Source organism: Hypanus sabinus, unplaced genomic scaffold (genome assembly GCF_030144855.1).
Source record: "Hypanus sabinus isolate sHypSab1 unplaced genomic scaffold, sHypSab1.hap1 scaffold_1188, whole genome shotgun sequence".
In the NCBI taxonomy this organism is placed as follows: domain Eukaryota; kingdom Metazoa; phylum Chordata; class Chondrichthyes; order Myliobatiformes; family Dasyatidae; genus Hypanus; species Hypanus sabinus.
In genome coordinates this window covers 18,985-45,164 of record NW_026779249.1, presented here as the reverse complement: position 1 = coordinate 45,164, position 26,180 = coordinate 18,985, and the positions used below count along the sequence as shown (strand labels likewise).

The window sequence follows — 26,180 nt, the reverse complement described above, 5'->3', positions numbered from 1 at the left end:
GTGGGATCTCTCTGGCTGATTCCGCTTCCGACTGGGTTATCTCTTCCCCATCCCCATTCCTCCTGTGGGATCTCCCTTGCCCATCTCTTTCACCCTGTAGGATCACTTTTTCACATTCCCTTTCCTCCTGTGTGATCACTTTTCCCCATCCCCCTTCCTCCTGTGGGATCTCTCTTCCCCATCCTCCTTCCTCCTGTTGGATCGCACTTCCCTATCTCTCTTCCTCCTGGGGGAACTCTCTTTCCCATCCCCTTCCCCCTGTAAATCTATTTTCCCAATCTCCTTCCTCCCGTTGGATATCTCTTCATTGTTCAGCTTCCTACTGCGGGATCTCTCTTCTATATACACTTCCTGCTCTGGGACCTCTCTTCCCCATCCCTCTTCCTCCTGTGGGATATCGCCTGCCCATCCTCTTCCTGCTCTGGGACCTCTCTTCCACATCCCCCTTCCTCCTGTGGTATCTCTGTTCCCCATCCCCCTTCCTCCTCTGGGATCTCTCTTCACCATTCCCTTTCCTCCTGTGGGATCTCTCTTCTCCAGCCCCGAGTGAGATCTCTCTTCCCCAGCCCCCTTCTTCCTGTGTGAACTCTCTTCCCCATCCCCCATCTTCCTGTGGGATCTCTCTTCCCCATCCCACAGAGAGATCTCTCTTCCCCATCCTCTTCCTGCTGTGCGATCTCTTCCCCATCTCCTTATCTCTGTGGGATCTCTCTTGCTGATTCCGCTTCCGACTGGGTTATCTCTTCCCCATCCCCATTCCTCCTGTGGGATTTCCCTTCCCCATCTCTTTCACCCTGTAGGATCACTTTTCCACATTTCCTTTCCTCTTGTGTGATCACTTTTCCACATCCCCCTTCCTCCTGTGGGATCTCTCTTCCCCATCCCCCTTCCTCCTGTGGGATATCGCCTGCCCATCCTCTTCCTGCTGTGGGATCTCACTTCCACATCCCCCTTCCTCCTGTGGTATCTCTGTTCCCCATCCCCCTTCCACCTCTGGGATCTCTCTTCACCATCCCCCTTCCTCCTGTGGGATCTTCCTTCCCCATTCCCCATCCTCCTGTGGGATCTCTCTTCCCCCTCCCCCAGAGAGATCTCTCTCCCCATCCTCTTCCTGCTGTGCGATCTCTTCCCCATCTCCTTAACTCTGTGGGATCTCTCTTCCCCATCCCCCTTGCTCCTGTTGGATCTCTCTTCCTGATTCTGCTTTCTACTGTGGGATCTCTCTTCCCCATCCACTTCCACCTGCCGGAAATTTATTCCCCATCCCCCTTTCTCCTGAGGGATCTCTCTGCCGCATCCCTCTTCCTCCTGTGGTAACTCACTTTCCCATCCCCCTTCCTCCAATGTAATCTCTCTTCCCAACTAGCTCCTGTGGGATCTCTCATCGCCTTCCCCTTCTCCTGTGGGATCTCTCTTGCTGATTCCGCTTCCGACTGGGTTATCTCTTCCCCATCCCCATTCCTCCTGTGGGATCTCACTTCCCCATCTCTTTCACCCTGTAGGATCACTTTTCCACATTCCCTTTCCTCCTGTGTGATCACTTTTCCCCATTCCCCTTCCTCCTGTGGGATCTCTCTTCCGCATCCCCCTTTCTCCTGTTGGATCGCACTTCCCTATACCCTTCCTCCTGGGGGATCTCTCTTTCCCATACCCTTCCCCCTGTAAACCTATTTTCCCGATCTCCTTCCTCCCGTTGGATATCTCTTCATGATTCAGCTCTTCCTGCTCTGGGACCTCTCTTCCCCATCCCTCTTCCTCCTGTTTGATATCTCCTGACCATCCTCTTCCTGCTGCGGGATCTCACTTCCACATCCACCTTCCTCCTGTGGTATCTCTGTTCCCCATCCACCTTCCTCCAGTGGGATCTCTCTTTCCCATCCCCCTTCCTCCTGTGGGATCTCTCTTCCCTATCCTCTTCCTCCTGTGCGATCTCTTCCCCATCTCCTTACTTCTGTGGGATCTCTCTTCTCCATCCCCTTACACTTGTGGGATCTCTCGACCCCATCTCTTTCACCCTGTGGGATCACTCTTCCCATCCCCCTTCTTCCTGTGTGAACTCTCTTCCCAATCCCCCTTCCTCCTGTGGGAACTCACTTCCCCATTCCCCTTCCTCCTGTATGATCTGTCTTCCCAGTCCCCTTCCTCCTGTGTGATCTGTCTTCCCAGTCCCCTTCCTCCTGTGGAATCTCTTTTCCCATCCCCCTTCCTCCTGTGGGATCTCTCTTCCCCATCCCCCTTCCTCCTGTGGGATCTCGCTTACCCATCCCCCAGTGAGATCTCTCTTCCCCAGCCCACTTCCTCCTGTGGGATCTCTCTTCCCTATCCTCTTCCTCCTGTGCGATCTCTTCCCCATCTCCTTACTTCTGTGGGATCTCTCTTCTCCATCTCTTTCACCCTGTGGGATCTCTCCTCCCATCCCCCTTCTTCCAGTGTGAACTCTCTTCCCAATCCCCCTTCCTCCTGTGGGAACTCTCTTCCCCATTCCCCTTCCTGCTCAGGGACTTCTCTTCCCCATCCCTCTTCCTCCTGTGGGATATCTCCTGCCCATCCTCTTCCTGCTGTGGGAACTCACTTCCACATCCCCCTTCCTCTTGTGGTATCTCTGTTCCCCATTCCCCTTCCTCCTGTGGGATCTCTCTTCCCCATGCCCCTTCCTCCTGTGGGAGCTCTCTTCCCCATCCCCCTTCCTGCTGTGGGATCTCACTTCCACATCCCCCTTCCTCCTGTGGTATCTCTGTTCCACATCCCCCAACCTCCTGTGGGATCTCTCTTCCCCATCCCCCTTCCTCCTGCGGGATCTCTCTTCCCCATCCCCCTTCCTGCTGTGGAATCTCACTTCCACATCCCCCTTCCTCCGGTGGTATCTCTGTTCCCCATCCCTCTTCCTCCTGTGGGATATCTCTCCCCCATCCCCCTTCCTCCTGTGGGATCTCTCTTCTCCAGCCCCCTTCCTCCTGAGGGATCTTCATTCACTTGCTCCTGTGGGATCTCTCTTCCCCATTCTCCTTCCTTCTATGTGATCTCTCTTCCCGATCGCTTTCCACATATGGGACAACTTCCCCATCCCCCTTCCTCCTATGGGATTTTTCCCCATCCCACTTTCTGCTGTGTGATCTGTCTTCCCAGTCCCCTTCCTCCTGTTTCGTCTGTCTTCCCAGTGCCCTTCCTCCTGTGGAATATCTTTTCCCCACACCCCCCTTCCTCCTGTGTAATCTATTTTCCCATCCCCCTTCCTCCTGTGGGATCTCTCTTCCCCATCCCCTATCCTCCTGTGGGATCTCGCTTCCCCATCCCCCACTGCGATCTCGCTTCCCCAGCCCCCATCCTCCTGTCGGATCTCTCGTCCCTATCCTCTTCCTCCTGTGCGATCTCTTCCCGATCTCCTTTCTTCTGTGGGATCTCTTTTCTCCATCCCTTTACACTTGTAGGATCTCTCTACGCCATCTCTTTCACCCTGTGCGATCACTCTTCCCATCCCCCTTCTTCCTGTGTGAACTCTCTTCCCAATCCCCGTTCCTCCTCTGGGAACTCTCTTCCCCATCCACCTTTCTCCTGTGGTATCTTTGTTCCCCATCCCCCTTCCTCCAGTGGGATCTCTCTTTCTCATCCCCCTTCCTCCTGTGGGATCTCTCTTCCCCATCCCCATTCCTCCTGTGGGATCTCACTTCCCCATCTCTTTCACCCTGTAGGATCACTTTTCCGCATTCCCTTTCCTCCTGTGTGATCACTTTTCCCCAACCCCCTTCCTCCTGTGGGATCTCTCTTCCGCATCCCCCTTTCTCCTGTTGGATCGCACTTCCCTATACCCTGCCTCCTGGGGGATCTCTCTTTCCCATACCCTTCCCCCTGTAAACCTATTTTCCCGATCTCCTTCCTCCCGTTGGATACCTCTTCATGATTCAGCTCTTCCTGCTCTGGACCTCTCTTCCCCATCCTCTTCCTCCTGTGGGATATCTCCTGCCCATCATCTTCCTGCTGCGGGATCTCACTTCCACATCCACCTTCCTCCTGTGTATCTCTGTTCCCCATCCCCCTTCCTCCAGTGGGATCTCTCTTCCCCATCCCCCTTCCTGCTGAGGGATCTCACTTCCACATCCCCCTTCCTCCTGTGGTATCTCTGTTCCCCATCCCCCTTCCTCCTGTGGGATATCTCCTGCCCATCATCTTCCTGCTGCGGGATCTCACTTCACATCCACCTTCCTCCTGTGGTATCTCTGTTCCCCATCCCCCTTCCTCCAGTGGGATCTCTCTTCCCCATCCCCCTTCCTGCTGAGGGATCTCACTTCCACATCCCCCTTCCTCCTGTGGTATCTCTGTTCCCCATCCCCCTTCCTACTGTGGATATTTATCCTCCATCCCCCTTCCTCCTGTGGGATCTCTCTTCTCCAGCCCCCTTCCTCCTTAGGGATCTTCATTCACTTGCTCCTGTGGGATCTCTCTTCCCCATTCTCCTTCCTTCTATGTGATCTCTCTTCCCGATCGCTTTCCACATATGGGACAACTTCCCCATCCCCCTTCCTCCTGTGTGATTTTTCCCCATTCCACTTTCTGCTGTGTGATCTGTCTTCCCAGTCCCCTTCCTCCTGTGTGATCTGTCTTCCCAGTCCCCTTCCTCCTGTGTGATCTGTCTTCCCAGTCCCCTTCCTCCTGTGGAATCTCTTTTCCCATCCCCCTTCCTCCTGTGGATCTCTCTTCCCCATCCCCTTCCTCCTGTGGGATCTCGCTTACCCATCCCCCAGTGAGATCTCTCTCCCCAGCCCACTTCCTCCTGTGGGAACTCTCTTCCCTATCCTCTTCCTCCTGTGCGATCTCTTCCCCATCTCCTTACTTCTGTGGGATCTCTCTTCTCCATCTCTTTCACCCTGTGGGATCTCTCCTCCCATCCCCCTTCTTCCAGTGTGAACTCTCTTCCCAATCCCCCTTCCTCCTGTGGGAACTCTCTTTCCCATTCCCCTTACTGCTCAGGGACCTCTCTTCCCCATCCCTCTTCCTCCTGTGGGATATCTCCTTCCCATCCGCTTCCTGCTGTGAATCTCACTTCCCAGCTCTTCCTCCTGAGTGATCTCTCTTCCCTTCCCCCTTCCTCCTGTGGGATCTCTCTTCCCCATCCCCCTTCCTGCTGTGGGATCACACTTCCACATCCCCCTTCCTCCTGTGGTAACTCTGTTCCCCATCCCCCAACCTCCTGTGGGATCTCTCTTCACATCCCCCTTCCTCCTGCGGGATCTCTCTTCCCCATCCCCCTTCCTGCTGTGGAATCTCACTTCCACATTCCCCTTCCTCCTGTGGTATCTCTGTTCCCCATCCCTCCCTCTCCTGTGGGATATCTCTCCCCCATCCCCTTCCTCCTGTGGGATCTCTCTTCTCCAGCCCCCTTCCTCCTGAGGGATTTTCATTCACTTGCTCCTGTGGGATCTCTCTTCCCCATTCTCCTTCCTTCTATGTGATCTCTCTTCCCGATCGCTTTCCACATATGGGACAACTTCCCCATCCCCCTTCCTCCTATGGGATTTTTCCCCATCCCACTTTCTGCTGTGTGATCTGTCTTCCCAATCCCCTTCCTCCTGTTTCGTCTGTCTTCCCAGTCCCCTTCCTCCTGTGGAATCTCTTTTCCCACACCCCCCTTCTCCTGTGTAATCTATTTTCCCATCCCCCTTCCTCCTGTGGGATCTCTCTTCCCCATCCCCTATCCTCCTGTGGGATCTCGCTTCCCCATCCCCCAGTGCGATCTCTCTTCCCCAGCCCCCTTCCTCCTGTCGGATCTCTCTTCCCTATCCTCTTCCTCCTGTGCGATCTCTTCCCGATCTCCTTTCTTCTGTGGGATCTCTCTTCTCCACCCCCTTACACTTGTGGGATCTCTCTACCCCATCTCTTTCACCCTGTGGGATCACTCTTCCCATCCCCCTTCTTCCTGTGTGAACTCTCTTCCCAATCCCCCTTCCTCCTCTGGGAACTCACTTCCCCATACCCCTTCCTCCTGTAGGATCGCTCTTCCCCATCCCCCTTCCTCCTGTGGGACCTCCCTTCCCCATCCCCCCATCCTCCTGTGGATCTCTCTTCCCATCCCCCTTCCTGTTGATCGCACTTCCCTACCTCCTCTCCTCCTGGGGGATCTCTCTTTCCCATCCCCTTCCCCCTGTAAATCTATTTTCCGATCTCCTTCCTCCCGTTGGATATCTCTTCATGATTCAGCTTCCTACTGCGGGATCTCTCTTCTATATACACTTCCTGCTCTGGGACCTCTCTTCCACATCCCCCTTCTTCCTGTGGTATCTCTGTTCCCCATCCCCCTTTCCTGCTGTGGGATCTCACTTCCACATCCCCCTTCCTCCTGTGGTAACTCTGTTCCCCATCCCCCAACCTCCTGTGGGATCTCTCTTCCCCATCCCCCTTCCTCCTGCGGGATCTCTCTTCCCATCCCCCTTCCTACTGTGGAATCTCACTTCCACATTCCCCCTTCCTCCTGTGGTATCTCTGTTCCCCATCCCCCTTCCTCCTGTGGGATATCTCTCCCCCATCCCCTTCCTCCTGTGGGATCTCTCTTCTCCAGCCCCCTTCCTCCTGAGGGATTTTCATTCACTTGCTCCTGTGGGATCTCTCTTCCCCATTCTCCTTCCTTCTATGTGATCTCTCTTCCCGATCGCTTTCCACATATGGACAACTTCCCCATCCCCCTTCCTCCTATGGGATTTTTCCCCATCCCACTTTCTGCTGTGTGATCTGTCTTCCCAATCCCCTTCCTCCTGTTTCGTCTGTCTTCCCAGTCCCCTTCCTCCTGTGGAATCTCTTTTCCCCACACCCCCCTTCCTCCTGTGTAATCTATTTTCCCATCCCCCTTCCTCCTGTGGGATCTCTCTTCCCCCATCCCCTATCCTCCTGTGGGATCTCGCTTCCCCATCCCCCAGTGCGATCTCTCTTCCCCAGCCCCCTTCCTCCTGTCGGATCTCTCTTCCCTATCCTCTTCCTCCTGTGCGATCTCTTCCCGATCTCCTTTCTTCTGTGGGATCTCTCTTCTCCACCCCCTTACACTTGTGGGATCTCTCTTTTTACCCATCTCTTTCACCCTGTGGGATCACTCTTCCCATCCCCCTTCTTCCTGTGTGAACTCTCTTCCCAATCCCCCTTCCTCCTCTGGAACTCTCTTCCCCATACCCCTTCCTCCTGTAGGATCGCTCTTCCCCATCCCCCTTCCTCCTGTGGACCTCCCTTCCCCATCCCCCATCCTCCTGTGGATCTCTCTTCCCCATCCCCCTTCCTGTTGGATCGCACTTCCCTACCTCCCTTCCTCCTGGGGGATCTCTCTTTCCCATCCCCTTCCCCTGTAAATCTATTTTCCCGATCCTTCCTTCCCCGTTGGATATCTCTTCATGATTCAGCTTCCTACTGCGGGATCTCTCTTCTATATACACTTCCTGCTCTGGGACCTCTCTTCCACATCCCCCTTCTTTCTGTGTATCTCTGTTCCCCATCCCCCTTCCTGCTGTGGGATCTCACTTCCACATCCCCCTTCCTCCTGTGGTAACTCTGTTCCCCATCCCCCTTCCTCCTGTGGGACCTCCCTTCCCCATCCCCCATCCTCCTGTGGGATCTCTCTTCCCCATCCCCCTTCCTGTTGGATCGCACTTCCCTACCTCCCTTCCTCCTGGGGGATCTCTCTTTCCCATCCCCTTCCCCTGTAAATCTATTTTCCCGATCTCCTTCCTCCCGTTGGATATCTCTTCATGATTCAGCTTCCTACTGCGGGATCTCTCTTCTATATACACTTCCTGCTCTGGGACCTCTCTTCCACATCCCCCTTCTTCCTGTGGTATCTCTGTTCCCCATCCCCCTTCCTGCTGTGGGATCTCACTTCCACATCCCCCTTCCTCCTGTGGTAACTCTGTTCCCCATCCCCCAACCTCCTGTGGGATCTCTCTTCCCCATCCCCCTTCCTCCTGCGGGATCTCTCTTCCCCATCCCCCTTCCTGCTGTGGAATCCACATTCCCCTTCCTCCTGTGGTATCTCTGTTCCCCATCCCCCTTCCTCCTGTGGGATATCTCTCCCCCATCCCCTTCCTCCTGTGGGATCTCTCTTCTCCAGCCCCTTCCTCCTGAGGGATTTTCATTCACTTGCTCCTGTGGGATCTCTCTTCCCCATTCTCCTTCCTTCTATGTGATCTCTCTTCCCGATCGCTTTCCACATATGGGACAACTTCCCATCCCCCTTCCTCCTATGGGATTTTTCCCCATCCCACTTTCTGCTGTGTGATCTGTCTTCCCAATCCCCTTCCTCCTGTTTCGTCTGTCTTCCCAGTCCCCTTCCTCCTGTGGAATCTCTTTTCCCCACACCCCCCTTCCTCCTGTGTAATCTATTTTCCCATCCCCTTCCTCCTGTGGGATCTCTCTTCCCCATCCCCTATCCTCCTGTGGGATCTCGCTTCCCCATCCCCCAGTGCGATCTCTCTTCCCCAGCCCCCTTCCTCCTGTCGGATCTCTCTTCCCTATCCTCTTCCTCCTGTGCGATCTCTTCCCGATCTCCTTTCTTCTGTGGGATCTCTCTTCTCCACCCCCTTACACTTGTGGGATCTCTCTACCCCATCTCTTTCACCCTGTGGATCACTCTTCCCATCCCCCTTCTTCCTGTGTGAACTCTCTTCCCAATCCCCCTTCCTCCTCTGGGAACTCTCTTCCCCATACCCCTTCCTCCTGTAGGATCGCTCTTCCCCATCCCCCTTCCTCCTGTGGGACCTCCCTTCCCCATCCCCCATCCTCCTGTGGGATCTCTCTTCCCCATCCCCTTCCTGTTGGATCGCACTTCCCTACCTCCCTTCCTCCTGGGGGATCTCTCTTTCCCATCCCCTTCCCCCTGTAAATCTATTTTCCCGATCTCCTTCCTCCCGTTGGATATCTCTTCATGATTCAGCTTCCTACTGCGGGATCTCTCTTCTATATACACTTCCTGCTCTGGGACCTCTCTTCCACATCCCCCTTCTTCCTGTGGTATCTCTGTTCCCCATCCCCCTTCCTGCTGTGGGATCTCACTTCCACATCCCCCTTCCTCCTGTGGTAACTCTGTTCCCCATCCCCCTTCCTCCTGTGGGACCTCCCTTCCCCATCCCCCATCCTCCTGTGGGATCTCTCTTCCCCATCCCCCTTCCTGTTGGATCGCACTTCCCTACCTCCCTTCCTCCTGGGGGATCTCTCTTTCCCATCCCCTTCCCCCTGTAAATCTATTTTCCCGATCTCCTTCCTCCCGTTGGATATCTCTTCATGATTCAGCTTCCTACTGCGGGATCTCTCTTCTATATACACTTCCTGCTCTGGGACCTCTCTTCCACATCCCCCTTTCTTCCTGTGGTATCTCTGTTCCCCATCCCCCTTCCTGCTGTGGGATCTCACTTCCACATCCCCTCTTCCTCCTGTGGTAACTCTGTTCCCCATCCCCCAACCTCCTGTGGGATCTCTCTTCCCCATCCCCCTTCCTCCTGCGGGATCTCTCTTCCCCATCCCCCTTCCTGCTGTGGAATCCACATTCCCCTTCCTCCTGTGGTATCTCTGTTCCCCATCCCCCTTCCTCCTGTGGGATATCTCTCCCCATCCCCTTCCTCCTGTGGGATCTCTCTTCTCCAGCCCCCTTCCTCCTGAGGGATTTTCATTCACTTGCTCCTGTGGGATCTCTCTTCCCATTCTCCTTCCTTCTATGTGATCTCTCTTCCCGATCGCTTTCCACATATGGGACAACTTCCCCATCCCCCTTCCTCCTATGGATTTTTCCCCATCCCACTTTCTGCTGTGTGATCTGTCTTCCCAATCCCCTTCCTCCTGTTTCGTCTGTCTTCCCAGTCCCCTTCCTCCTGTGGAATCTCTTTCCCCACACCCCCCTTCCTCCTGTGTAATCTATTTTCCCATCCCCCTTCCTCCTGTGGGATCTCTCTTCCCCATCCCCTATCCTCCTGTGGGATCTCGCTTCCCCATCCCCCAGTGCGATCTCTCTTCCCCAGCCCCCTTCCTCCTGTCGGATCTCTCTTCCCTATCCTCTTCCTCCTGTGCGATCTCTTCCCGATCTCCTTTCTTCTGTGGGATCTCTCTTCTCCACCCCCTTACACTTGTGGATCTCTCTACCCCATCTCTTTCACCCTGTGGGATCACTCTTCCCATCCCCCTTCTTCCTGTGTGAACTCTCTTCCCAATCCCCCTTCCTCCTCTGGGAACTCTCTTCCCCATACCCCTTCCTCCTGTAGGATCGCTCTTCCCCATCCCCCTTCCTCCTGTGGGACCTCCCTTCCCCATCCCCCATCCTCCTGTGGGATCTCTCTTCCCCATCCCCCTTCCTGTTGGATCGCACTTCCCTACCTCCCTTCCTCCTGGGGATCTCTCTTTCCCATCCCCTTCCCCCTGTAAATCTATTTTCCCGATCTCCTTCCTCCCGTTGGATATCTCTTCATGATTCAGCTTCCTACTGCGGGATCTCTCTTCTATATACACTTCCTGCTCTGGGACCTCTCTTCCACATCCCCTTCTTCCTGTGGTATCTCTGTTCCCCATCCCCCTTCCTCCTGTGGGATCTCTCTTCCAATCCCCCTTCCTCCTGTGGTATCTCTGTTCCCCATTCACTTCCTCCAGTGGGATCTCTCTAATCCAGCCCCCTTCCTCCTGTGGGATATCTCCTTCCCATCCTCTTCCTGCTGTGGGATCTCACTTCCCAGCCCCTTCCTCCTGAGTGATCTCTCTTCCCCTTCCCCCTTCTCCTGTGGGATCTCTCTTCCCCATCCCCCTTCCTGCTGAGGGATCTCACTTCCATATCCCCCTTCCTCCTGTGGTAACTCTGTTCCCCGTCCCCCTTCCTCCGGTGGAATTTCTTTTCCCCATCCCCCAGAGAGTTCTCTCTTCCCCATCCTCTTCCTGCTGTGCGATATCTTCCCCATCTCCTTATCTCTGTGGGATCTCTCTTCCCCATCTCCCTTGCTCCTGTTGGATCTCTCTTCCTGATTCTGCTTCCTACTGTGGGATCTCTCTTCCCCATCCACTTCCTCCTGCCGGAAATTTATTCCCCATCCCCCTTTCTCCAGAGGGATCTCTCTGCCGCATCCCTCTTCCTCCTGTGGTAACTCACTTTCCCATCCCCCATCCTCCTAACTAGCTCCTGTGGGATCTCTTCCCAACTAGCTCCTGTGGGATCTCTTCCCAACTAGCTCCTGTGGGATCTCTCATCGCATTCCCCTTCTCCTGTGGGATCTCTCTGGCTGATTCCGCTTCCGACTGGGTTATCTCTTCCCCATCCCCATTCCTCGTGTGGGATCTCCCTTCCCCATCTCTTTCACCCTGTAGGATCACTTTTCCACATTCCCTTCCCTCCTGTGTGATCGCTTTTACCCATCCCCCTTCCTCCTGTGGGATCTCTCTTCCCCATCCCCCTTCCTCCTGTTGGATCGCACTTCCTATCCCCCTTCTCCTGGGGGAACTCTCTTTCCCATCCCCTTCCCCCTGTAAATCTATTTTCCCGATCTCCTTCATCCCGTTGGAAATCTCTTCATTGTTCAGCTTCCTACTGCGGGATCTCTCTTCTATATACACTTCCTGCTCTGGGACCTCTCTTCCCCATCCTCTTCCTGCTGTGGGATCTCACTTCCACATCCCCCTTCCTCCTGTGGTATCTCTGTTCCCCATCCCCCTTCCTCCTCTGGGATCTCTCTTCACCATCCCCCCTTCCTCCTGTGGGATCTCTCTTCACCATCCCCCTTCTCCTGTGGGATCTCTCTTCCCCATTCTCCTTCCTTCTATGTGATCTCTTGTCCCGATCGCTTTCCACATATGGGACAACTTCCCATCCCCCTTCCTCCTGTGGGATTTTTCCACATCCCCCTTCCTCCTGTGGATTTTTCCCCATCCCACATTCTGCTGTGTGATCTGTCTACCCAGTCCCCTTCCTCCTGTCTTCCCAGCCCCCTTCCTCCTATGGGATCTCACTTCCACATCCCCCTTCCTCCTGTGGGATCTCTCTTCCCCAACCCACTTCCTCCTTTGGGATCTCTCTTCCCCATCTCCCATCCTCCTGTGCTATCTCTACTTCCGATCCACCTACCTCCTGTTGGATCTCTCTTCCTTATTCTGCTTCCTGCTGCGGGATCTCTCTTCCCCATCCAATTCCTACTGTGGGTCGCCTCTTCACCATTATTTTCGTCCTGTATGATCTCTGTTCCCCATCCTCCATGCTCCTGTGGTATCTCTCGTTCCCATCCCCCTACCTCCTGTTGGATCTTTCTTCCTGATTCTGCTTCCAACTGTGGGTCCTCTCTTCCCCATCCCCTTCCCCCTGTAAATCTATTTTCCCGATCTCCGTACTCCCGTTGGATATTTCTTCTTGATTCAGCTTCCTAATGCGGGATCCCTCTTCCATATCCACTTCCTGCTCTGGGACATCTCTTCCCCAATACTCTTCCTCCTGGTGGGATATCTCCTTCCCATCCTCTTCCTACTGTGGGATCTCACTTCCCAGCCCTTCCTCCTGAGGGATCTCTCTTCTTCATCCCCTTCCTCCTGTGGTAACTCTGTTACACATCCCACTTCCTCCTGTGGTAACTCTGTTCCCCATCCCCCTTCCTCCTGTGGAAGTTTTTTTCCCCATCCCCCAGAGAGATCTCTCTGCCCCATCCTCTTCCTGCTGTGCGATCTCTTCCCCAGCTCCTTATCTCTGTGGGATCTCACTTCCCTATCCCCCTTGCTCCTGTTGGATCTCTCTTCCTGATTCTGCTTCCTACTGTGGGATCTCTCTTCCCCATCCACTTCCTCCTGCCGGAAATTTATTCCCCATCCCCCTTTCTCCTGAGGGATCTCTCTGTCGCATCCCTCTTCCTCCTGTGGTAACTCACTTTCCCATCCCCCTTCCTCCTATGTGATCTCTCTTCCCAACTTGCTCCTGTGGGATCTCTCATCGCATTCCCCTGCTCCTGTGGGATCTCTCTGGCTGATTCCGCTTCCGACTGGGTTATCTCTTCCCCATCCCCATTCCTCTTGTGGGATCTCCCTTCCCCGTCTCTTTCACCCTGTAGGATCACTTTTCCACATTCCCTTTCCTCCAGTGTGATCACTTTTCCCCATCCCCCTTCCTCCTGTGGGATCTCTCTTCCCCATCCTCCTTCCTCCTGTTGGATCGCACTTCCCTACCCCCCTTCCTCCTGGGGGAACACTCTTTCCCATCCCCTTCCCCCTGTAAATCTATTTTCCCGATCTCCTTCCTCCCTATGGATGTCTCTTCATTGTTCAGCTTCCTACTGCGGGATCTCTCTTCGATATACACATCCTGCCCTGGGACCACTCTTTTCCATCCCTCTTCCTCCTGTGGGATCTCTCTTCCCCATCCCCCTTCCTGCTGAGGGATCTCACTTCCACATCCCCCTTCCTCCTGTGGTAACTCTGTTCCCCATCCCCCTTCCTCCGGTGGAATTTCTTTTCCCCATCCCCCAGAGAGATCTCTTCCCCATCCTCTTCCTGCTGTGCGATCTCTTCCCCATCTCCTTATCTCTGTGGGATCTCTCTTCCCCATCCCCCTTGCTCCTGTTGGATCTCTCTTCCTGATTCTGCTTCCTACTGTGAGATCTCTCTTCCCCATCCACTTCCTCCTGCCGGAAATTTATTCCCCATCCCCCTTTCTCCAGAGGGATCTCTCTGCCGCGTCCCTCTTCCTCCTGTGGTAACTCCCTTTCCCATCCCCCTTCCTCCTATGTTATCTCTCTTCCCAACTAGCTCCTGTGGGATCTCTCATCGCATTCCCCTTCTCCTGTGGGATCTCTCTGGCTGATTCCGCTTCCGACTGGGTTATCTCTTCCCCATCCCCATTCCTCGTGTGGGATCTCCCTTCCCCATCTCTTTCACCCTGTAGGATCACTTTTCCACATTCCCTTTCCTCCTGTGTGATCGCTTTTACCCATCCCCCTTCCTCCTGTTGGATCGCACTTCCCTATCCCCCTTCCTCCTGGGGGAACTCTCTTTACCATCCCCTTCCCTCTGTAAATCTATTTTCCCGATCTCCTTCATCCCGTTGGAAATCTCTTCATTGTTCAGCTTCCTACTGCGGGATCTCTCTTCTATATACACTTCCTGCTCTGGGACCTCTCTTCCCCATCCTCTTCCTGCTGTGGGATGTCACTTCCACATCCCCCTTCCTCCTGTGGTATCTCTGTTCCCCATCCCACTTCCTCCTCTGGGATCTCTCTTCACCATCCCCCTTCCTCCTGTGGGATCTCTCTTCTCCAGCCTCCTTCCTCCTGAGGGATCTTCATTCACTTGCTCCTGTGGGATCTCTCTTCCCCATTCTCCTTCCTTCTATGTGATCTCTTGTCCCGCTCGCTTTCCACATATGGGACAACTTCCCCATCCCCCTTCCTCCTGTGGGATTTTTCCACATCCCCCTTCCTCCTGTGGGATTTTTCCCCATCCCACTTTCTGCTGTGTGATCTGTCTACCCAGTCCCCTTCCTCCTGTCTTCCCAGCCCCCTTCCTCCTGTGGGATCTCACTTCCACATCCCCCTTCCTCCTGTGGGATCTCTCTTCCCCAACCCACTTCCTCCTTTGGGATCTCTCTTCCCCAACTCCCATCCTCCTGTGGTATCTCTACTTCCGATCCACCTTCCTCCTGTTGGATCTCTCTTCCTGATTCTGCTTCCTACTGTGGGATCTCTCTTCTATATACACATCCTGCTCTGGGACCACTCTTCTCCATCCCTCTTCCTCCTGTGGGATATCTCCTACCCATCCTCTTCCTGCTGTGGGATCTCAGTTCCACATCCCCCTTCCTCCTGTGGTATCTCTGTTCCCCATCCCCCTTCCTCCTCTGGGATCTCTCTTCCCCATCCCCCTTCCTCCTGTGGGATATTTATCCCCCATCCCCCTTCCTCCTGTGGGATCTCTCTTCTCCAGCCCCCTTCCTCCTTAGGGATCTTCATTCACTTGCTCCTGTGGGATCTCTCTTCCCCATTCTCCTTCCTTCTTTGTGATCTCTCTTCCCGATCGCTTTCCACATATGGGACAACTTCCTCATCCCCCTTCCTCCTGTGGGATTTTTCCCCATCCCCCTTCCTCCTGTGGGATTTTTCCCCATCCCACTTTCTGCTGTGTGATCTGTCTTCCCAGTGCCCTTCCTCCTGTGTGTTCTGTCTTCCCAGTCCCCTTCCTCCTGTGGAATCTCTTTTCCCCACCCCCCTTCCTCCTGTGTAATCTATTTTCCCATCCCCCTTCCTCCTGTGGGATTTCGCTTCCCCATCACCCTTCCTCCTGTGGGATCTCTCTTCCCTATCCTCTTCCTCCTGTGCGATCTCTTCCCCATCTCCTTACTTCTGTGGGATCTCTCTTCTCCATCCCCTTACACTTGTGGGATCTCTCGACCCCATCTCTTTCACCCTGTGGGATCACTCTTCCCATCCCCCTTCTTCCTGTGTGAACTCTCTTCCCAATCCCCCTACCTCCAGTGGGATCGCTCTTCCCTATTCCCCTTCCACCTGTGGGATCTCCCTTCCCCATTCCCCATCCTCCTGTGGGATCTCTCTTCCCCATCCCCCAGAGAGCTCTGCCCATCCTCTTCCTGCTGTGCGATCTCTTCCCCATCTCCTTAACTCTGCGGGATCTCTCTTCCCCATCCCCCTTGCTCCTGTTGGATCTCTCTTCCTGATTCTACTTCCTACTGTGGGATCTCTCTTCCCCATCCAATTCCTCCTGCCGGAAATTTATTCCCCATCCCCCTTTCTCCTGAGGGATCTTTCTGCCGCATCCCTCTTCCTCCTGTGGTAACTCACTTTCCCATCCCCCTTCCTCCGATGTGATCTCTCTTCCCAACTTGCTCCTGTGGGATCTCTCATCGCCTTCGCCTTCTCCTGTGGGATCTCTCTTGCTGATTACGCTTCCGACTGGGTTATCTCTTCCCCATCCCCCTTCCTCTAGTGGGATCTCCCTTCCCCATCTCTTTCACCCTGTAGGATCACTTTTCCACATTCCATTTCCTCCTGTGTGATCACTTTTCCCCATCCCCCTTCCTCCTGTGGGATCTCTCTTCCCCATCCCCCTTTCTCCTGTTGGATCGCACTTCCCTATACCCTTCCTACTGGGGGATCTCTCTTTCCCATCCCCTTCTCCCTGTAAATCTATTTTCCCGATCTCCTTCCTCCCGTTGGATATCTCTTCATGATTCAGCTTCCTACTGCGGGATCTCTCTTCCATATACACTTCCTGCTCTGGGACCTCTATTCCCCATCCCTCTTCCTCCTGTGGGATATCTCCTGCACATCCTCTTCCTGCTGTGGGATCTCACTTCCACATCCCCCTTCCTCCTGTGGTATCTCTGTTCCCCATCCCCCTTCCTTCTGTGGGATCTCTCTTCCCCATCCCCCTTCCTCCTGTGGGATCTCTCTTCCCCATTCCCCTTCCTGCTGAGGGATCTCACTTCCACATCCCCCTTCCTCCTGTGGTATCTCTGTTCCCCATCCCCCTTCCTCCTGTGGGATATCTCTCCCCCATCCCCCTTCCTCCTGTGGGATCTCTCTTCTCCAGCCCCCTTCCTCCTGAGGGATCTTCATTCACTTGCTCCTGTGGGATCTCTCCTCCCGATCGTTTTCCACATATGGGAAAACTTCCCCATCCCTCCTGTGGGATTTTTCCCCATCCCACTTTCTGCTGTGTGATCTGTCTTCCCAGTGCCCTTCCTCCTGTGTGATCTGTCTTCCCAGTCCCCTTCCTCCTGTGGAATCTCTTTTCCCCACCTACCCTTCCTCCTGTGAAATCTATTTTCCCATCCCCTATCCTCCTGTGCGATCTCTTCCCCATCTCCTTACTTCTGTGGGATCTCTCTTCTCCATCCCCTTACACTTGTGGGATCTCTCTACCCCATCTCTTTCATCCTGTGGGATCTCTCTTCCCATCCCCCTTCTTCCAGTGAGAACTCTCTTCCCAATCCCCCTTCCTCCTGTGGGATCTCTCTTCCCCATCCACCTTCCTCCTGTGGGATCTTCCTTCCCCATTCCCCATCCTCCTGTGGGATCTCTCTTCCCAATCCCCCAGAGAGATCTCTCTCCCCATCCTCTTCCTGCTGTGCGATCTCTTCCTCATCTCCTTAACTCTGTGGGATCTCTCTTCCCCATCCCCTTGCTCCTGTTGGATCTCTCTTCCTGATTCTGCTTCCTACTGTGAGATCTCTCTTCCCCATCCACTTCCTCCTGCCGGAAATTTATTCCCCATCCCCCTTTCTCCAGAGGGATCTCTCTGCCGCGTCCCTCTTCCTCCTGTGGTAACTCACTTTCCCATCCCCCTTCCTCCTATGTGATCTCTCTTCCCAACTAGCTCCTGTGGGATCTCTTATCGCCTTCCCCTTCTCCTGTGGGATCTCTCTTGCTGATTCCGCTTCCGAATGGGATATCTCTTCCCCATCCCCATTCCTCCTGAGGGATCTCCCTTCCCCATCCCCCTTTCTCCTGTTGGATCGCACTTCCCTATACACTTCCTCCTGGGGGATCTCTCTTTCCCATCCCCTTCTCCCTGTAAATCTATTTTCCCAATCTCCTTCCTCCCGTTGGATATCTCTTCATGATTCAGCTTCCTACTGCGGGATCTCTCTTCTATATACACTTCCTGCTCTGGGACCTCTCTTCCCCATCCCTCTTCCTCCAGTGGGATATCTCCAGCCCATCCTCTTCCTGCTGTGGGATCTCACTTCCACATCCCCCTTCCTCCTGTGGTATCTCTGTTCCCCAACTCCCTTCCTCCTGTGGGATCTCTCTTCCCCATCTCTTTCACCCTGTGGGATCACTCTTCCCATCCCCCAACTTCCTGTGTGAACTCTCTTCCCAATCCCCCTTACTCCTGTGGGATCGCTCTTCCCCATTCCCCTTCCTCCTGTGGGAACTCTCTTCCCCATTCCCCTTCCTGCTCTGGGACCTCTCTTCCCCATCCCTCTTCCTCCAGTGGGATATCTCCAGCCCATCCTCTTCCTGCTGTGGGATCTCACTTCCACATCCCCCTTCCTCCTGTGGTATCTCTGTTCCCCAACCCCCTTCCTCCTGTGGGATCTCTCTTCCCCATCTCTTTCACCCTGTGGGATCACTCTTCCCATCCCCCATCTTCCTGTGTGAACTCTCATCCCAATCCCCCTTACTCCTGTGGGATCGCTCTTCCCCATTCCCCTTCCTCCTGTGGGAACTCACTTCCACATCCCCCTTCCTCCTGTGGTATCTCTGTTCCCCATCCCCCTTCCTCCTGTGGGATCTCTCTTCCCCATCTGACTTCCTCCTGTGGGATCTCTCTTCCCCATCCCCTTCCTCCTGTTGGATCGCACTTCCCTATCGCCCTTCCTCCCTGGGGATCTCTCTTTCCCATCCCCTTCCCCCTGTAAATCTGTTTTCCCGATCTCCTTCCTCCAGTTGGATATCTCTTCATGATTCAGCTTCCTACTGCGGGATCTCTCTTCTATATACACTTCCTGCTCTGGGACCTCTCTTCCCCGCCCCTCTTCCTCCTGTGGGATATCTTCTGCCCATCCTCTTCCTGCTGTGGGATCTCACTTCCACATCCCCCTTCCTCCGGTGGTATCTCTGTTCCCCATCCCCCTTCCTCCTGTTGGATATCTCTCCCCCATCCCCCTTCCTCCTGTGGGATCTCTCTTCTCCAGCCCCCTTCCTCCTGAGGGATCTTCATTCACTTGCTCCTTTGGGATCTCCCTTCCCCATTCTCCTTCCTACTATGTGATCTCTCTTCCCGATCGCTTTCCACATATGGGACAACTTCCCCATCCCCCTTCTTCCTGTGGGATTTTTCCCCATCCCACTTTCTGCTGTGTGATCTGTCTTCCCATTCCCCTTGCTCCTGTGTGATCTGTCTTCCCAGTCCCCTTCCTCCTGTGGAATCTCTTTTCCCCACCCCCTTCCTCCTGTGTAATCTATTTCCCATCCCCCTTCCTCCTGTGGGATCACTCTTCCCCATCCCCTATCCTCCTGTGGGATCTCGCTTCCCCATCCCCTAGTGAGATCTCTCTTCCCCATCCCCCAGTGAGATCTCTCTTCCCCATCCCCCTTCCCCCAGTGAGATCTCTCTTCCCCATCTCCTTACTTCTGTGGGATCTCTCTTCTCCATCCCCTTACACGTGGGATCTCTCTACCCCATCTCTTTCACCCTGTGGGATCACTCTTCCCATCCCCCTTCTTCCTGTGTGAACTCTCTTCCCAATCCCCCTTCCTCCTGTGGGATCTCTCTTCCCCATCCCACTTCCTTCTGTGGGAACTCTACCCCATCCCCCTTCCTCCTGTGGTATCTCTGTTCCCCATTCCCCGTCCTCATGTGGTATCTCTGTTCCCCATCCCCCTTCCTCCTGTGGGATCTCTCTTCCCCATCCCACTTCCTTCTGTGGGAACTCTACCCCATCCCCCTTCCTCCTGTGGTATCTCTGTTCCCCATCCCCCGTCCTCCTGTGGGATCTCTGTTCCCCATCCCCCTTCCTCCTGTGTGATCTCTGTTCCCCATTCCCCGTCCTCCTGTGGGATCTCTGTTCCCCACCCCACCTCCTCCTGTGGAATCTCTGTTCCCCAGCCCTCTTCCTCCTGTGGGATCTCTCTTCCCTATCCTCTTCCTCCTGTGCGATCTCTTCCCCATCTCCTTACTTCTGTGGGATCTCTCTTCTCCATCCCCTTACACTTGTGGGATCTCTCTACTCCATCTCTTTCACCCTGTGGGATCACTCTTCCCATCCCCCTTCTTCCTGTGTGAACTCTCTTCCCAATCCCCCTTCCTCCTGTGGGAACTCTCTTCCCCATTCCCCTTCCTCCTGTGGGATCTCTCTTCCCCATCCCACTTCCTTCTGCGGGAACTCTACCCCATCCCCCTTCCTCCTGTGGTATCTCTGTTCCCCATCCCCCTTCCTCCTGTGGGAACTCTCCCCCATCCCCCTTCCTCCTGTGGGATCTCTCTTCCCCACCCCACCTTCTCCTGTGTGATCTCTGTTCCCCATTCCCCGTCCTCCTGTGGGATCGCTGTTCCCCATCCCTCTTCCTCATGTGGTATCTCTGTTCCCCATTCCCCGTCCTCCTGAGGGATCTTTCTTCCCCATCTCACTTCCTCCTGTGGGATCTCTGTTCCCCATCCCCCTTCCTCCTGTGGGAACTCTTTCCCCCATCTCTTTCCTCTTGTGTCTTTCCATCCGTTCCCTCAGGTGGGGTCTCTTCCTCCATCTCCCATCGCCATTTCCTGATTCACAAAACTTCCTCACTGTGGGTCCACATCAACTTCAACCCTGCCCCTTCTGACACTCTGTGGTCAGTAACACTTTTCTAGCCAACGGAGAATGAGACAGAATATGTGGAGTTCACAGGGTCACAGCAACAGACTAAATTACTGACATTGGGTGAATACCGTGGAACTGGGCAGTGAGGGACATTGACAGTGATGGGAACTTCGATCAGTGATTTACGGAAGGGTTTAATGTTTCCTGAAATATCCGCGTGAGAGAATTACCCTCAGACCCACGGTTTGAATCACTTTGTTCTGTTTGTGTTTAGACTCGGGGAGAATGACCTGGGAGATTCAGGAGTGAAACAGTTGTCTGCGGCTCTGAGCAACCCGGAGTGTAAAATACAGAAACTGTGGTAAGTACCAGACTGTGGGAGGTTGTGTTTACAGTCACTGGGTGTCTGACACTGAACATTAATGTGATCAGTAATAGTGTTACTGATAAACACTGGGGATCTGTACCGTCTCCTGTCTCTCTGTGTCCTTCACCCTCACTCTCTCTCATCTCCAGGCTGAACAATGTCGGTCTCACAGACTCTGGTGCCGAGTATCTCGTCTCCGCTCTCAGTACAAAACCATCACTGACGGAGCTGGACCTGAATTATGATAAAATGGGATATTCAGGAGTGAAACTGGTGTTTTTGGCTCTTGGGAACCCGGTGTGTAAAACACAGAAACTGTGGTAAGTACCAGACTGTGGGAGATTGTGTCTACAGTCACTGGGTGTCTGACACTGAACATTAATGTGATCAGTAATTGTGTTACTGATAAACACTGGGGATCTGTACCGTCTCCTGTCTCTCTGTGTCCTTCACCCTAACTCTCTCTCATTTCCAGGCCGAACAATGTCGGTCTCACAGATTCTGGGGCCGAGGATTTCGTTTCCAGTCTCAGTCCAAATCGATCACTGACGGAGCTGTACCTAAGTCTTGATGAACTGGGAGATTCAAGAGTGAAACTGGTCTCTGCGGCTCTGAGGAACCCGGAGTGTAAAATAGAGAAACTGTGGTAAGTACCAGACTGTGGGAGATTGTGTTTACAGTCACTGGGTGTCTGACACTGAACATTAATGTGATCAGTAATAGTGTTACTGATAAACACTGAGGATTTGTACCGTCTCCTGTCTCTCTGTGTCCTTCACCCTCACTCTCTCTCATCTCCAGGATGAGGAATGTCGGTCTCACAGATTCTGGGGCCGAGGATCTCACCTCCGCTCTCAGTACAAACCCGTCACTGACAGAGCTGGACCTGAGTAATAATAAACTGAGAGATTCAGGAGTGAAACTGGTGTCTGCGGCTCTGAGGAACCCGGAGTGTAAAATACAGAAACTGTTGTAAGTACCAGACCTGTGCTTACAGTCACTGGGTGTCTGGAACTGAACATTAATGTGATCAGTAATAGTGTTACTGATAAAAACTGGGGATTTGTACCGTCTCCTGTCTCTCTGTGTCCTTCACCCTCACTCTCTCTCATCTCCAGGCTGTGGAGAGTCGGTCTCACAGATTCTGGGGCCGAGGATCTCATCTCCGTTCTCAGTACAAAACCATCACTGACGTGGCTGGACCTGAGAGAAAACTCTCTGACAGACCGATCTGTCCCCGCTCTCCGCCGCCTCATACTGACACTCCAGAGTCTGAAGCTGATCTGGTAAGTGTTTGTGTTGATGTTCAAAGTGATAAAATATCAGCGGATCCGCGGGTTTTCTGGTGATATTTGTCTGTGAGTGTTGTTGAAACATTAACCCCGGTCCCCTGTTACTGACACTGTTGTGTGATCTGTTCATTTCATCTTTATTCTCCAATCTGTTTCAGGCTGGTGGGGAATCGGTTCAGTGAGACCGGGGAAAAGGAACTGGAGCCTCTGCGGGGAGTCAGACCCGGACTGGAAGTGGCCGTGTGAACATCTGAATGGGGTCAATCGGTTCAGTGAGACCGGGAGGAAGGAACTGAGATCTCTGCAGGAACTGGAGCCTCTGCGGGGAGTCAGACTCGGACTGACAGTGATCCTGTGAACATCTGAATGTGTGAACATCCCCGCCCGCGGGATGGAGCCGATTCCCCCCTGCCCTTTAACTCGCCCTCCCCTTTAACTGCCCCCTGCCTCTCCACTTTAACTCTCCCCACCCCTCTCCTTTAACTCCCGCCCTTAACTTTAATGGCCCCGAGCCGGGGCTGATTCCCAACTGTCTTAACGGAACTGGCTCCGGTCTCGAGCTCGGTGAAATCGGAAGCGCTCCCGCAGTGACGTGCTTCCGCCGGATGTGCGGGTCCGAGACTCTCCCGCGTGCCACCCCGGGGAATTACCCGGACGGGAGGAGCCCGGGGGGCCGGGGCTCAGTCTGGGACACTGGTGTCCCGGGAGAGAATCCTTTTGCCCCCTCTGCTGAGGACGGGGCATTCGGCTGTCTGGCTGATATAATGATGTTAAATTGACAAATACCTCAGCAATGGCTTTGGATCCGCAGCGACCCCGGACACGGCCCTGAAGTGTGATTTTATAATCATCGGTTCCCCGATGCAGAGTGACGGTGATAGACGGGACTGATTAATCTACCGGTCACCCGGTGTCGCCGGTCAGTTAATTCCGAGTGTCTGTGAGCGAGTCGGGAACAGTGTGGCGACCCACTTTCTGCGCAGGTGCACCTGCTCACAAATAGCCAGCGCTCCTGAGCTCTTCTGACGGCATTTCCGCCCGGAGAGTGCGGGCACTCGGGATGAAATTCCAGCGCTGCGAAGTTTGAATAAACTAGTCTGGAACAGATTTATCGACAGCGTGTCGTTGTCTCTAACTCTGTACGTAGTACATAGCTACAACAGCTTATTTATTCCCGCAAGTCAGCAGCTCGCATACTGTTTAATTTGCATTTATCATGATGAAATCAATAAACCGCTGTAACTTCCTGACTTGGTGTCTGACTTGAGTTTGTTTGAGGTTTCTGCTGCCCCCCGCACCCTGTGCACTGCAACAGTGGGTCGGAGCTCCTCACACTGACACAGTAGCGTCTCAGCTCCAGGCTGAGGGAGGTCAGACTGGCAGAGTCTGGGTGCCCAGGATCTCGTCACAAATTAACCCCCTTCCTGGCTAACCGTCCCCCTTCTATACCCCGCAGACAGTTAAAATCGGCTAGAATATTAGACATGTGTCACTGAGGTCCCGAGTACGAGACGGATGGAGGATGGAATACGGGCGTGAAGCACAGAGAGAAGATCCCTCGACATCTTCCCATCACACACTCCCGGGGTCAGACACAGAGAGAATCTCCCTCCACACCGTCCCATCACACACTCCTTGGGTCAGACATAGAGTGAATCTCCCTCCACAACGTCCCATCACACACACCGTGGGTCAGACACAGAGTGAAACTCCCTCCACACCGTCCCAACACACACTCCCGGGGTTAGACACAGAGTGAATCTCCCTCCACACCGTCCCATCACACACTCCCGGGGTCAGACACTGAGTGAATCTCCCTCCATACCGTCCCATCACACTCTCCCTGGGTCAGATACTGAGTGAATGTTCCTCCACACCGTTCCATCACAAACTCCCGGGGTCAGACACAGAGTGAATCTCCCTCCACACCGTTCCATCACACACTACCGGTCTCAGACCCTGAGTGAATCTCCTAACACACCATCCCGTCACACCCTCCCGGGGTCAGACAGAGAGTGAATCACCCTCCATACCGTCCCATCTTACACTCCCTGGGTCAGACACTGAGGGAATCTCCTTCCACACCGTCCCAACATACACTAACGGGCTCAGACCCAGAGTGAATCTCCCTCCACACCATCCCATCACACACTCCCGGGGTCAGATACAGAGTGAATCTCCCTCCACACCGTCCCATCACACACTCCCGGGGTCAGTCAAAGAGTGATTCTCCCTCCCCACCTTCCCAGCACACATTCCTGTGATCAAACACTAGGTGATTTCATCTGTGTCCAATCTTTTCACGTTCCCCGTGGTGATACATGGAGACAGGCTCAATGTAACCCTCCGGCCCGGCCAACGTGAGAAATCTCGTTTATGTTGATTTGTTGCCCGGTTACAAATCAATCCCACGATACGACGAGCGGTATACCATTTGCAACTAAGCGATTGAGCTTTTTCATTCTTCATTTGACTATAGGGTCAGTACAGGAAAAAGAGAAAAAGGGCCCATTTTAACGAAACAGTCTAATGCGCTCCTTGGAGCTCACTGTTTTCCCGTCCGTCCGTTCTCCATCGATTTCCCCCGGGCGTGGTCGACTGCCGACCCCATTCCAAGTCCGGTCCGGCCTGCAGTCTACGATTACCCCGTTCTGGCATTCTCTCTCCATCTTCTGCCGAACAAATACACGCGAGTCCCTCGCTCTCGGGCTCACAGGAAAGAAAACCCCTCCCATCATGGGATGGCGCACATTCTAATGCCCCCATTTTCTATCGTCGTAACACAAACACACTGCTGCTACAGAGAAACCGTTACATTAGCAGTGAAACATTTCCCAGCGCGCTGCATGCACATTAATCGAAGGGATTTATTTTCACAGGATGTTGTTTCCACCTCTGTCGCCCACCGATTCGTTATTTACTGGATTGGAAAATGCGGAGACGGGTGAGGTTGGGAGAGTGATATTTCTGTGGTGTGGGAGTGAGACGACGCCGGAGGGAAAGTGTTTGGGAGTGGGGTAAGTTTGGAAACTGACAGAGGGCCATGGGGTAGAGTGTGTCAGTGGGAGTAGCTTGTTGACTGATGCAGGCTTGTCGGGATTGATTGGGAGTGGGGTAAGTTTGGAGACTGACAGAGGGCCATGGGGGGAGAGTGTGGCAGTGGGAGTAGCTTGTTGACTGATGCAGGCTTGTCGGGATTGATTTGGGAACTGACCCGCGGTGTCATGATATTCGTTTAGAGACTGACCAGTGGTTGTGGGGAGATCGCGGTATCATGAGTTTAGTTTAGAGGCTGACTAGGAGCTGTGGGGAGAGCGGAGATTACTAAGATCTGTTTGGCGACGGTCTCCTGTTTGCTGGATCTGTTTTGCCTCTATTGGAATTGTCTAACTCTCTTTGACAGGAATGTGCCCTCCTTTCTTCTGTACAAGATGTACTATAAATGGTACACCTGCAGAGAGTGCAACCTGCACTCACGGCGTTACAGTTGTAAAGGTATATACAGATTAATCTGCGAGGAGTCGACATATTTATACCCGGCTATTCCTGAAGAGATCCAACATCCCTGTCAACAGCCTGTCGGGTCGACTTCAATCAAGTGACTTCACCCCTCCTCTCCCCATTCAATCTACCCCGCTCTCAAACATCCATCCTTTCACTTCTTTCCAACTTCTTTTCCCCTCCTTAGCCAAGTCTACTCCTCTACTGGTACTTCTATTCTCCACCACAACTCTCCCTCTCCCCTCTGATCCACACCTGCCATTTCTGCCACACTCTCCCGGCTCCCGAAAATGTCCTCTTTCTCTTCCATTTATCTTTTTCCCTTCGTTCTCTCTAAGTTATTCCCTATCCACCACCCTCCCCCTCGGACACCATTCTCTGTATCTACTCTCTCCGTACTTTCCACACACTCTCACCACACTGGCTCTCAGTTCCCCATCCCAGACTGCGCCTCTCCTGTCTTCATACCCACGCTCCTAGGAATGCAGACACATATTCTTGCCTTCTCCCCAGAACTCAGACACTCAAATCCCGGCAACATCATCGTACATCTCTCCCTCCACTCTCTCCAGCTCAAGAAACGGATCCCGTACGGTTGAGCACTGAGTGCTCGGCGCGAGGCCTTCACCGACAGACATTCCATGAAGGAACACTGGCCGACAATAATTGGCAGTCTGAGACTTATAGGGAAGGTGACAGCGAACTACTCTCCGAGGAATGGGAGTGCTGAAACCTGGATATCTGAGGCTGTACTGTCAGGAACAAGACGCGTTCTTCGTGTCACATG

General features: G+C 53.8%; 1 protein-coding gene across 5 annotated transcripts in view; it reads left to right on the top strand.

Annotated features, from left to right (window-relative positions):
* Positions 1-23,142, top strand: part of LOC132386521 (NACHT, LRR and PYD domains-containing protein 12-like) — a 58,726-nt gene extending 35,584 nt beyond the window's left edge. For all 5 annotated transcript variants that reach the window (XM_059958809.1, XM_059958808.1, XM_059958807.1 and 2 more), the window contains 6 exons: positions 20,508-20,594; positions 20,750-20,920; positions 21,076-21,246; positions 21,402-21,572; positions 21,719-21,886; positions 22,051-23,142. In XM_059958809.1, the coding sequence (XP_059814792.1) occupies positions 20,508-20,594; positions 20,750-20,920; positions 21,076-21,246; positions 21,402-21,572; positions 21,719-21,886; positions 22,051-22,138 (856 nt within the window). In that variant the 3' untranslated portion in view covers positions 22,139-23,142. The remainder of the gene's footprint in view (positions 1-20,507; positions 20,595-20,749; positions 20,921-21,075; positions 21,247-21,401; positions 21,573-21,718; positions 21,887-22,050) is intronic.
* Positions 23,143-26,180: the final 3,038 nt, after the last annotated feature.